This window comes from Asparagus officinalis, chromosome 6, assembly GCF_001876935.1.
Source record: "Asparagus officinalis chromosome 6, Aspof.V1, whole genome shotgun sequence".
Lineage (NCBI taxonomy): Eukaryota > Viridiplantae > Streptophyta > Magnoliopsida > Asparagales > Asparagaceae > Asparagus > Asparagus officinalis.
Window position 1 is genome coordinate 43161958 of NC_033799.1, and position 10406 is coordinate 43172363.

The 10406-nt window shown below is 36.2% G+C and overlaps 1 protein-coding gene across 1 annotated transcript; it reads left to right on the forward strand.

Annotated features, from left to right (window-relative positions):
* On the forward strand, positions 1787-5500 carry LOC109846099. Its single transcript, XM_020415324.1, has 4 exons — positions 1787-3440; positions 3494-4409; positions 4493-4580; positions 4673-5500. Exons 1-4 carry the CDS (start codon positions 1787-1789, stop codon positions 5345-5347), a joined length of 3333 nt encoding a protein of 1110 aa, XP_020270913.1. The 3' UTR covers positions 5348-5500.

Genomic DNA, 10406 nt, shown 5'->3' on the forward strand with positions numbered 1-10406 from the left:
CCACAATACAAATCCCCAAACCCGAACCCGTATTCTACAATTCCCAAACTTCTGACTAATTAATTATCTCTCAGCCGCCATATCAATAAATTAACCTAGCTTATATTTTCTAAAAGTCTTCATCTTCTTCGTCAATACCTTCACGCCGCCGATCATCCCAGCGCCGCCGCTGCTCCAGCGTCGCCTCCCCGACGTTGCCCGCCGCCCCATCGTCGGCAGCTAACCCAGTCCGCCCACCTTTCGACGTTGCTGCAGCAAATCCCAGCACCGCCGTCGTCATCTCGAGATCAGGCCGCTCCTCGTCGTCGCGCGCCGTCTCGAGTTCAGTCGGCGTCGTCAACATCTGTTCGTCGGCTCCAGTTCGTCGGCGAGAGTCGGCGTCATCTTGAGTTCCCCGTCGTCAACTACAGTTCGTCGTGGTCTCGAGTCGTCGTACGTCTTCAGTTCGTCTGCAGATCTCGTCGTCGAGATCTCGTAGCCGTCGAGCAACGCCACAGAACCGCCCAGCGTCGTCGTCGCCCCAGCGCCATCGCCGCCCCAGCGCCGTCGTCGAGAACTCTTCCTCCATCGCGCGGCTCGACGTACGGTAACTTGTTCAGTTACTGTTTGATTTTAGTACACACCCTATACTTTAAACTAGATTGCACTTAAGTACCCCTTGTAACAATTAAAGCCAAAAAGATTTATGAATTTGCAAATAGGTGTTGATTCTATTCTTTCCATCAAAAAATATTTATATGATTGTTTAAAAACTTGTTCAGTTACGGTCTCTTATTTCTTAAAACATTTATATGATTGTTTAAAAATATTTATGAATTTGCTAAATTGATTCCTCGAAGGTAATTTTTGCAGTTACTGTTTGATTTTAGTACAGACCCTATAGTTTCAACTACTTTGCACTTAAGTACCCCCTTGTAACAATTAAAGCAAAAAACATTTATGAATTTGCAAATAAGTTTTGATTCTATTCTTCCTATAAAAAAATATTTATATGATTGTTTAAAAACTTATACCAATCCCACCGATAAGTAATTGCTTAAGGAAATTATTGGAACAAATTGACAAGCATTGGTCATCATGATCATTATCTAGATTTGGAGAATTCCAATGGCAGACAAGATAGTATTCAAAAGTTCTTTATTCTTAAAACTATGATATTTCTATTATTCACGTACTCCGTCTACATCTCCACTTTCACGTGTTGTCCAAATCCTTACTCAATCCCCGCTCTTTTGACTGCTCACTCAAATGTTCATCGCTACAAGAAATCTAGTATTTAACGACCAAAATTAGTGAAGAGACCAGTTGACCATCATTATATACATGTTGCAATTATATTGGCTTAAAGTACCCTATACATGTTGCAATTATATACCCTATAAATGTGTGGTATTTACTTAAGTTAAATGAATTTTAAATGATTATTTCTTTAGCTATTCAGATGTACTTGTCAAGCTTGGACATACCACTTTCCATTAACAAGTCATTTTGTTAGTTATAATCATAGTTCCTATGTCACATGTGCTTTGAAAGGAAAATGAGTTTTTTTTTACTAATTTGTTCTATTTACTAATTTGTTATATGGTAGTATTTTTGCCTTTAAATTGACCCTATAATTGCATAAATAAATACTTTCTGAATGACACCATATATAGGTTAACTTCTTTGCATTAGAATGACCATATATCTGAACATATGAGTCTCTACATAAAATTAAGCATTTATTTGTGTTTAGTTTTTGAAGAGGTTGAAATATTTTTCAGGAAATTTTAGTACATTGCTTGAAATGGCGCCGAATAAAGATTGGATGGACCTAGTAGATGATGATAGACTTGATCCAAAATATAAAGAAGGGGTTGATCAGTTTTTAGACTATGCATATGAGAAGCTGTTGGATAGTTTTAATGAAAAGGATGAAGACTTTGAAATTCGATGTCCATGTGTTAAATGCAGCAATGTGAAGTCTGGTAATCGTGAGTCGGTAAAGACCCACTTGATTATTCATGGAATTATTAAAAACTACAGATTTTGGTGTCATCACGGCGAAAGACAGGGTGAGTCCATTTCGGAGTTTGATGAAGAACAAGAAGAAATGATAGAAGAAAGCCAGAGTGACGATGAAATGCAAGAAATGATTGGAGATTTATTTCATAATTCAACTGGCGTTGTTGCACCTGATGCCACGTCGAGTCAGGATATTCTTGAGCAGGAACCAGATGGACATGCAAAACAATTCTACAGTCTTTTAGGTGACTCCGAGAAACCTTTGTATGAAGGCTCTAAATGTTCAAAGTTATCTGCTTTAGTGAAACTACTTCACATAAAGAGCCTAAATAGGTGGAGTAATAAATCATTCTCAATGTTGCTCCAGTTTTTGAATGAGGAGCTATTGCCAGGGGAATCAACACTGCCTAATTCGTATGACGAGGCCAAAAAATTAATCCGAGACCTTGGCCTATCATATGAAAAAATTGATTCGTGTCCATTCTCTTGCATGCTGTTTTGGAAAAATGAAGAAGGTCTTGATACGTGTCAGAGATGTGGTGCTTCTAGATGGAAACTTGATAAACATGGAAAAGAGATCAAGCGAAAGGCAAATGGTAAAAAAATACCACAAAAGACATTGCGATATTTTCCTCTTAAGCCACGATTGCAAAGGCTTTACATGTCTTCGAAGACAGCTTCTGATATGAGATGGCACCATGAAAGACAAGTTGAGGACGGAGTGATGAGGCATCCAGCTGACTCTAAGGCTTGGAAAAACTTTAATGAGCTACATGAAAGCTTTGCCGAAGAGCCCCGAAATGTTAGGCTCGGTCTTGCAAGTGATGGTTTCCAACCTTTCACAAATTCAAAAGTTTCTTATAGCATATGGCCCGTTTTACTTGTACCATATAACTTACCACCATGGATGTGCATGAAGCAATCTAATTTTATTTTATCTATGCTCATTCCTGGTCCAACTGGTCCTGGAGATGCTATTGACACCTACTTACAACCATTGATAGAAGAACTAAAGGAGTTGTGGGCCTCAGGCGTTCGAACATATGATGTATCTCTGAGACAGAATTTCATTTTACGTGCAGCACTAATTTGGACCATTAATGATTTTCCTGCTTATGCAAATTTATCTGGATGGAGCACTAAGGGGAAATTAGCATGTCCTTGTTGTAATAAGCACACTCACTCTATCAGGTTAAAATATGGAGGCAAGCAGAGCTATATGGGGCATCGTCGCTATCTTGATGAAAATCACAGTTGGAGAAAGGATAAGAAATCATTTGATGGCACTAGGGAGAGAGGGTATGCAGCGCCGAAGCTGACCGGAGATGACATCCTTAAGCAGGTGGAAGATCTTATAGGGATCACCTTGACCAATCATCCAGAGAAGAAAATTAAAATATCACACGAAAGACGGGGAGATAATTGGAATAAAAAAAGTATTTTTTTTATTTGCCATATTGGAGAACTCTCTTATTGCGACATAATTTAGATGTCATGCATATTGAGAAGAATATTTGTGATAGTCTGCTGGGAACAATCATGAACATTAAAGGAAAGACAAAGGATAATATCAAAGCCCGTCTCGATTTACAAGCAATGAGTTTAAAACCGGAGTTACATCCAATCCAGAGAGGAGATAAACTTGTGATGCCAGCAGCTTGTTATACTTTATCCCAAGAAGAGCAAAGCAAATTTTGTCGATTTCTAAAGGAGTTAAAAGTTCCAGATGGATTTTCATCCAATATTTCTCAATGTGTAAATCTTAAAGAGCGTAAGATTTTGGGGTTAAAGAGTCATGACTGTCACGTTCTTTTGCAGCGCTTGATTCCTGTATCGATTCGTGGCCTTCTTCCTACAAAAGTGTGTGAACCAATTATTGAACTTTCCATATTCTTCACTATATTATGTGCCAAGACATTAAGGGTGGATGAACTTAAGCAAATTGATGAGCAGATTCCACTTACGTTATGTAAGCTTGAGAAGATTTTTCCACCTTCAATTTTTGATGTTATGCTGCATTTAGTAGTTCATTTAGCATCTGAAGCCATACTTGGAGGGCCTGTTCGATTTCGATGGATGTACCCAGTGGAGCGTCAGCTTTATACTTATAAGTCATATATCAGAAATAGGGCACGTCCAGAAGGGTCAATTGCTGAAGGATATATAGCAGATGAATGCATGACTTTTTGCTCAAGATATCTAAAAGGCTTCGAGACAAAGTTTAATCGCCTTGAAAGAAATTATGAAGATGACAATAGAGAATGTAATGAAGCACAACTATCTATTTTCAGACATAGTGGGCGGGCATTGGGTGCTGCCACCACCCGCTACCTTGATGAACGTGAGTGGTTGCAAGCTCATATTTATGTTCTAAAGAACTGTGATGAAGTGCAACCACACATTGAGTAAGTCACTAAAGTTTAAGATTCTACTAATAAATTTACTATAGTTAGTCAACGTTAATCATATTTATGATATTTTAATGTAGGGACTACAATGAATTCGTGAGAGAACCCACAAATCACTATGATGATAAAGATTGGGATAAGAACTTTATCGAGTGGTTCCAAGCTCTAGTACGTATATATCTTGCCTTATTTTTTAAATATCTTGATTGGTTCATTTTATTACATGTTCCATGACTTGATCATATTTTGGTTTTGTTTAGGTTTATCAGAGTTATCGAGAAGATGATGACTTACTTTCACTATCTCGTGGTCCAAGTAAGATTGTTAAATGTTTTACTGGATTTGTCATAAATGGACATCGATTTCATACAGAAAGTCGAGATAATTGTTTGTCAACTCAAAGTAGTGGGGTTGCAGTTGTTGGTGATGCTGGTGATGGTGGAGATATAGATTATTATGGTGCTTTGGTTGAAGTTGTCGAATTAGAGTATCCTGGTAGAAGAAAGGTTGTTCTATTTCGTTGTAAATGGTGGGATGTGCACGGCAAAGGAAAAGGGACCGCTTTGAAAGAAGACAAATATGGATTTATCAGTATTAACTGCCGACACTTGCTAAAGACGAATGACCACTTTATACTTGCTGGCCAAGCATCACAAGTTTTTTATGTTGAGGATATTGCCAATGAAGGTTGGCATGTAGTTCTTAAAGCACAACCCCGTGATTCCTATGATATGCCACCAGATACAGATGATTGTGGGATAACAGACGATGGAGTTGAAGCTTATTTGCAAGATGAATCATTTGATGCTCAGGCTATTGCATCAACATCATTGGAAGATGATTATATCAATTTGAGAAGGAGTGATATTGATCCAATTATTGTAAATTCGGTCTCAACTTCAAAAAAGAGGAAAAAGACTCAAGCAGAGAATTAGAACGCTTTAATTAAAGAATAGAACACAAATGATATTGTGTTATTGAGATAAAATTTAAGTTGTATCTTCACTATAACTATTCCTTTTTTAGACATATGATGTTCTTTTCTTCATATTTTGGATGTGGCTTTGACATTGCAGCAAGTGCTTCTACATTAGTGTATTATGTATTTATTGTTATGCTTGTCCTTCGTGATATCTTCTTCTTTTATTCATTTCTCTTTTGATATTTGTTTCATACATAGTGTGTAATACTTAAATTCCTTTTCATAGCAGGAAAATGAAAACTCAAGAAGTCACTTCCAAAAGCAAAAAGGCACAATTTCTAGCACCCAGGTCATTAATTAGGAAGCGACTTCAAGCAATTGCAGAAAATTCATTAAGAAGGGAACAACTCCGTACTTGTCATGACATGAACTTGAATATTCAAAATCCAACACAAGATCAAAATATGGATGCAAATTTTAGCGCTGATTCAGAAAACTTTGAAGAGGAGAATTTTGCACAAAATCGCAGGAGAAGTGCAAATACTAACAATGAAGAGAATGATGATTCTGCAGGTTGATGAGACTTAAAATTTATTATTATTTGTTTTTATCTTTCAATTTATTTTTTATGATTGGATTAATAATTGCTCAATTTTTGCAGAATCAGATAATCATCGAGTGCAAAGTGATGATGCAATACTAAATGAATCTCGACAAGAAGGTATATTCTTTATTAATTACAAGAAGAAATATTTTTATCAATTTCTTTAACTATATCTTGTTTCTAACATATGATATGATGTATGCAGCTGATAATTCTCAAAGGAAGAAAAATCCACCTCGTGGTAGTAATAAGTGTCTAAAGTTGAATAATTTGTCACATGGGGAGAAAAAAATCATTACTTTTTATCAGAATAGAGCTATTGAACCAGAATTTTCACGATATCTTGGAATTATTATTCGAGATAGAAATATTTGCCCAGTAGCTGTTGAGAATTGGGCCAAAATACCACAGCAAAATAAAGATCATATGTGGGCATCCATTAAGGTACATTGAAAATTAATTTTTTACAATTGGTTTTTAATTCTTATAAATTAAATTTTGATTCAAATTTGATATAGGATAAATTTGATGCTGATGACATGGAGCAAAAGAGAGAGTCAGTAATGAGACACTTGCGCGATTTGTGGAATAAGTGGCGTGGTGACATGCACAGGAAATATGTGAAAGAAAATTCATTGCAAGTTGCACTTAGAAATAAACCTACAGAAGTGAGTGTTGATGACTGGGATTGGCTAGTTAAGGAACATTATTTTTCTTCAAAATTCCAGGTATTAATCTCCTAATTTTATTAATTAATTTGTTCCATGTATATTGTTGGATTGTTAAAATTATCTTTTAATCTTGATGTATAGAAAGCAAGCCAACAAAATACACTTAACAGAGGCAAAAGAAAGATGCTCCACCACACGGGCAGCAAATCCTTTAGACAAATTGCGTGGGAATTGGTATACATTCAAAACTAATTTCTTATTTATTTATAACTACTTTGTTTTTTAGTTTGATGTTGTACTCATTTGTATTTAATATTTGAATAAGGGTGGCAAGTCAGGAAATCCACCTGATGTGGCAAAAATGTTTCATGAAACTCGAAAGAAAGCTAATGAAACACTAGAAAATGGGGATCAAGATAAATATGTAAGTAGAATATGTGTTTAAGTTTGATAATGATGCATTATATAGTACTAACATACGAATTTAATTTTTATAGGATGAAATTGTTCAAGTCAAACAAGCAAACCCTTCACTTTCTGACATTGAGATAGTTGAGAAAATCTGGGGGAAGCAATCTCATGGTCACATCACTGTATTTGGTGGTGGGACTACTTTGAAAGATTTGAGAGGACCGCTCCCTAGTCGATCTGATCTGGAAGCACGGGTTATAGAAGAAAAGAGAAAGAACCAGATGCTTCAACAACGCTTAGATGAGCAGGAGCAACAACAACAAAGGATGTCTGAGTTGGAGTCACAAGTGAAAGCTATGCAAGAACTTTTTTTTAGGCAATCATCTTCATTGGCTCCTCAAACTCAAGAACGTGTGCAGGATTAGGTAATTATTTTTTGTAAAATCTCTTATATACTTTTATGATTGACTACTTGCACTAAAAAAATATGATTTTTACTTAATAAGATAATATTTGCTTCATTAATATTTCTTAATTATGTGATTTTTTAAAATTTTTCAGGCTATCCATGCAAGATTAGGAGGGGGGTAGCTCGAGTCTTCTTTAATTTGACGATGATTAGAGATGAAAGAATGTGTCTTCCACAAACTTTTATTTTAATTAGTTTTAGATAGTTTCATGTATTTTTCTTTGGAACGATTAGGATATTAACTCTTGTTATTAGTATTGAATATTTGAGGATGGTGTAATTTTATTTATTGATGTTATTAATGAATGGAATTTTTTGTTTTCCCTCTTATTCATTATTGGGTATTTTTAATATATTTTTGTTGTGAATCTTAATGTCAGATTGAGAATAATATGATAGTTGCCTATGAATGAAAAAATTATTATTGATGTATATTAGAAATTTGTAGTCTATAATGACGGTTTTATAAACCGTATTTTGTTCATCAACGAAGGGAAAGCACCGTCGTTGATGGGTTACTAATTACCCATTATGAGGACTTTTACGACGGTATCCAACCGTCATTAATTAGTCTTCAACGATGGGAAAATATCCCCGTAACTAATGGTAACGACGGGAAAATATCCCCGTAACTAACGGTAACGACGGGAAAATATCCCGTCACTGATGGTAACGACGGGAAAATATCCCCGTTACTGATGGTAACGACGGTAATAATTACCGTCGTAAATATTAACGACGGTAATATGTTCCGTCGTTATAGACTCTATAACGACGGGTAGTATATCCCTTCGTGACCCTTTAGCGAAGAGGGCTTCAACAACGGGTGACGAAGGGATTTTTCCCCGTCGTTAGCATACAATAACGAAGGTTTTCAGCTCTTTAACGAAGGAAAATCCCTTCGTTAAAGACGTAATTTCTTGTAGTGGGATACAACATGTACAAGTTTTATTCAAAACTAAAGAAACTGAAACCTGTCCTCAAAGAGTTAAATAAGAAACACTTCATGAACATTGGGGAGCAAGTTGCAAGAGCTAAAGAGGAATTACTGGGAGTACAAAATCAGATGAGTTTGGATCTCCTAAACCAGAATCTAATTACTCAGGAGAAAAAGTGCATTCAAAATTATAACAGGTTGCTTCAATGTGAAGAATCATTTCATAGACAAAAAGCAAATATCAGGTGGGCTGTACATGGGGATAGAAGCTCACAATATTTCCATTCAATCATGAAAGCTAAAAGGCATCAAAATAGAGTGTTAACACTCTATTCAGAGAATGGAAGGAGGATTACAGAATTACCTGAAATTGCTACTGAATTTATTGAATATTACAGAAATATACTTGGGAAAAAAGTGAATACTCTTGATCCAGACCCAGCAGTCATCTCTGATGGTCCCATTCTTATGGATAGACATAGAAATGAACTGGAATCTCCAATTACCAATGAAGAAATCAAGCATGCTGTTTTTACTATATCTGATGAAAAGGCCCCTGGACCTGATGGTTATAGTGCATCATTCTTCAAAAGCTCCTGGAATATTATCAGTTCAGACATGATCAAGGCTGTTCAGGAGTTTTTTAGCTCTGGTAAACTTCTTGGCTCTCTCAATACAACTACAATCACCTTAATTCCTAAGGTTCTGAATCCAAGTTCACCATCTGAGTTTAGACCAATTTCCTGCTGTAATTGTGTCTACAAAGTGATCTCGAAAATAATTACAGCTAGAATCCAGAAAGTTATTGGGTATTTAGTAAATGATGCACAGTGTGCCTTTGTCAAAGGAAGGGTTATCTCAAATAACATTCTTCTTGCTCATGAACTGGTTAAGCATTATGGTAGGAAACATATATCCCCGAGAGCTACACTCAACATAGATCTGAGAAAGGCATTTGACACAATAAGCTGGGATTTTATTAAAGCTATGTTGACAGGATTGGGATTTCCAGGAAAAATGATTGGATGGATCATGACCTGCATAACTACCACAAAATTTTCACTATCCCTTAATGGATCTCTACATGGATATTTTAATGGGGCAAGGGGACTGAGGCAGGGGGATCCTCTATCACCATATCTATTTGTGATTGGGATGGAGTATTTGTCAAGGAGGATGAAGAAGCTTAGAACTGATAATCTGTTCAAATACCATCCTAGATGCTCTGGCTTGGGGATAACTCACTTAATATTTGCGGATGATTTGCTATTGTTTAGTAAAGCTGATATCCAATCTATCAGTAAACTGAATGGTTGTCTTCAAGATTTCAGCAGAGTTTCTGGATTGGAAGCAAACTCAAATAAATGTGTTGTCTATCTGGGAGGGGTTGAAGAAAATGTCAGGAATCAAATATGTTCTTTACTGAACTTTTCTGAAGGTTCTCTACCAATTAGATATTTGGGGATGCCCCTGATTTCCAAAAGACTCTCACATCTTGATTGCTCAAATCTGATTAGCAAAATTTCAGAACAAATTCAAGGATGGCAAAGCAGGAGAAGAATGTCATATGCTGGAAGAATTCAGTTAATTAAAACTGTTATTATGGGGATTCAAAATTATTGGACAAGTAGTTACATTCTTCCAATAAGAGTTCTGTAGAAAATAGACAAGTTATGCTCTGATTTCTTATGGAACAGCAAGATGCATCTGGTATCCTGGAAAAATGTATGCACAGACAGGAAATTGGGTGGTCTGGGATTATTCAGTGCAAAAATATGGAATTATGCAGCTGCTATGAAACTACTTTGGATGATTCATACAAAAAAAGACATATTGTGGATCAAATGGGTGCATGAAAACTACATACACCAAGTGGATATCTGGCAAGTTCAAGCAAGAAGAACTGATTCTTGGATGTGGAGACAATTACTCAAGGTTAGAGACTTGGCACTCAATAAATTTGGTGATAGAAACAATCTA

Coding starts and splice junctions, on each gene's coding strand:
- LOC109846099 (XM_020415324.1), top strand. CDS start 1,787: ATGGCGCCGAATAAAGATTGGATGGACCTAGTAGATGATGATAGACTT. Junction 3,441..3,493: donor AGATAATTGGAATAAAAAAA/GTATTTTTTTTA, acceptor GACATAATTTAG/ATGTCATGCATATTGAGAAG. Junction 4,410..4,492: donor GAAGTGCAACCACACATTGA/GTAAGTCACTAA, acceptor ATTTTAATGTAG/GGACTACAATGAATTCGTGA.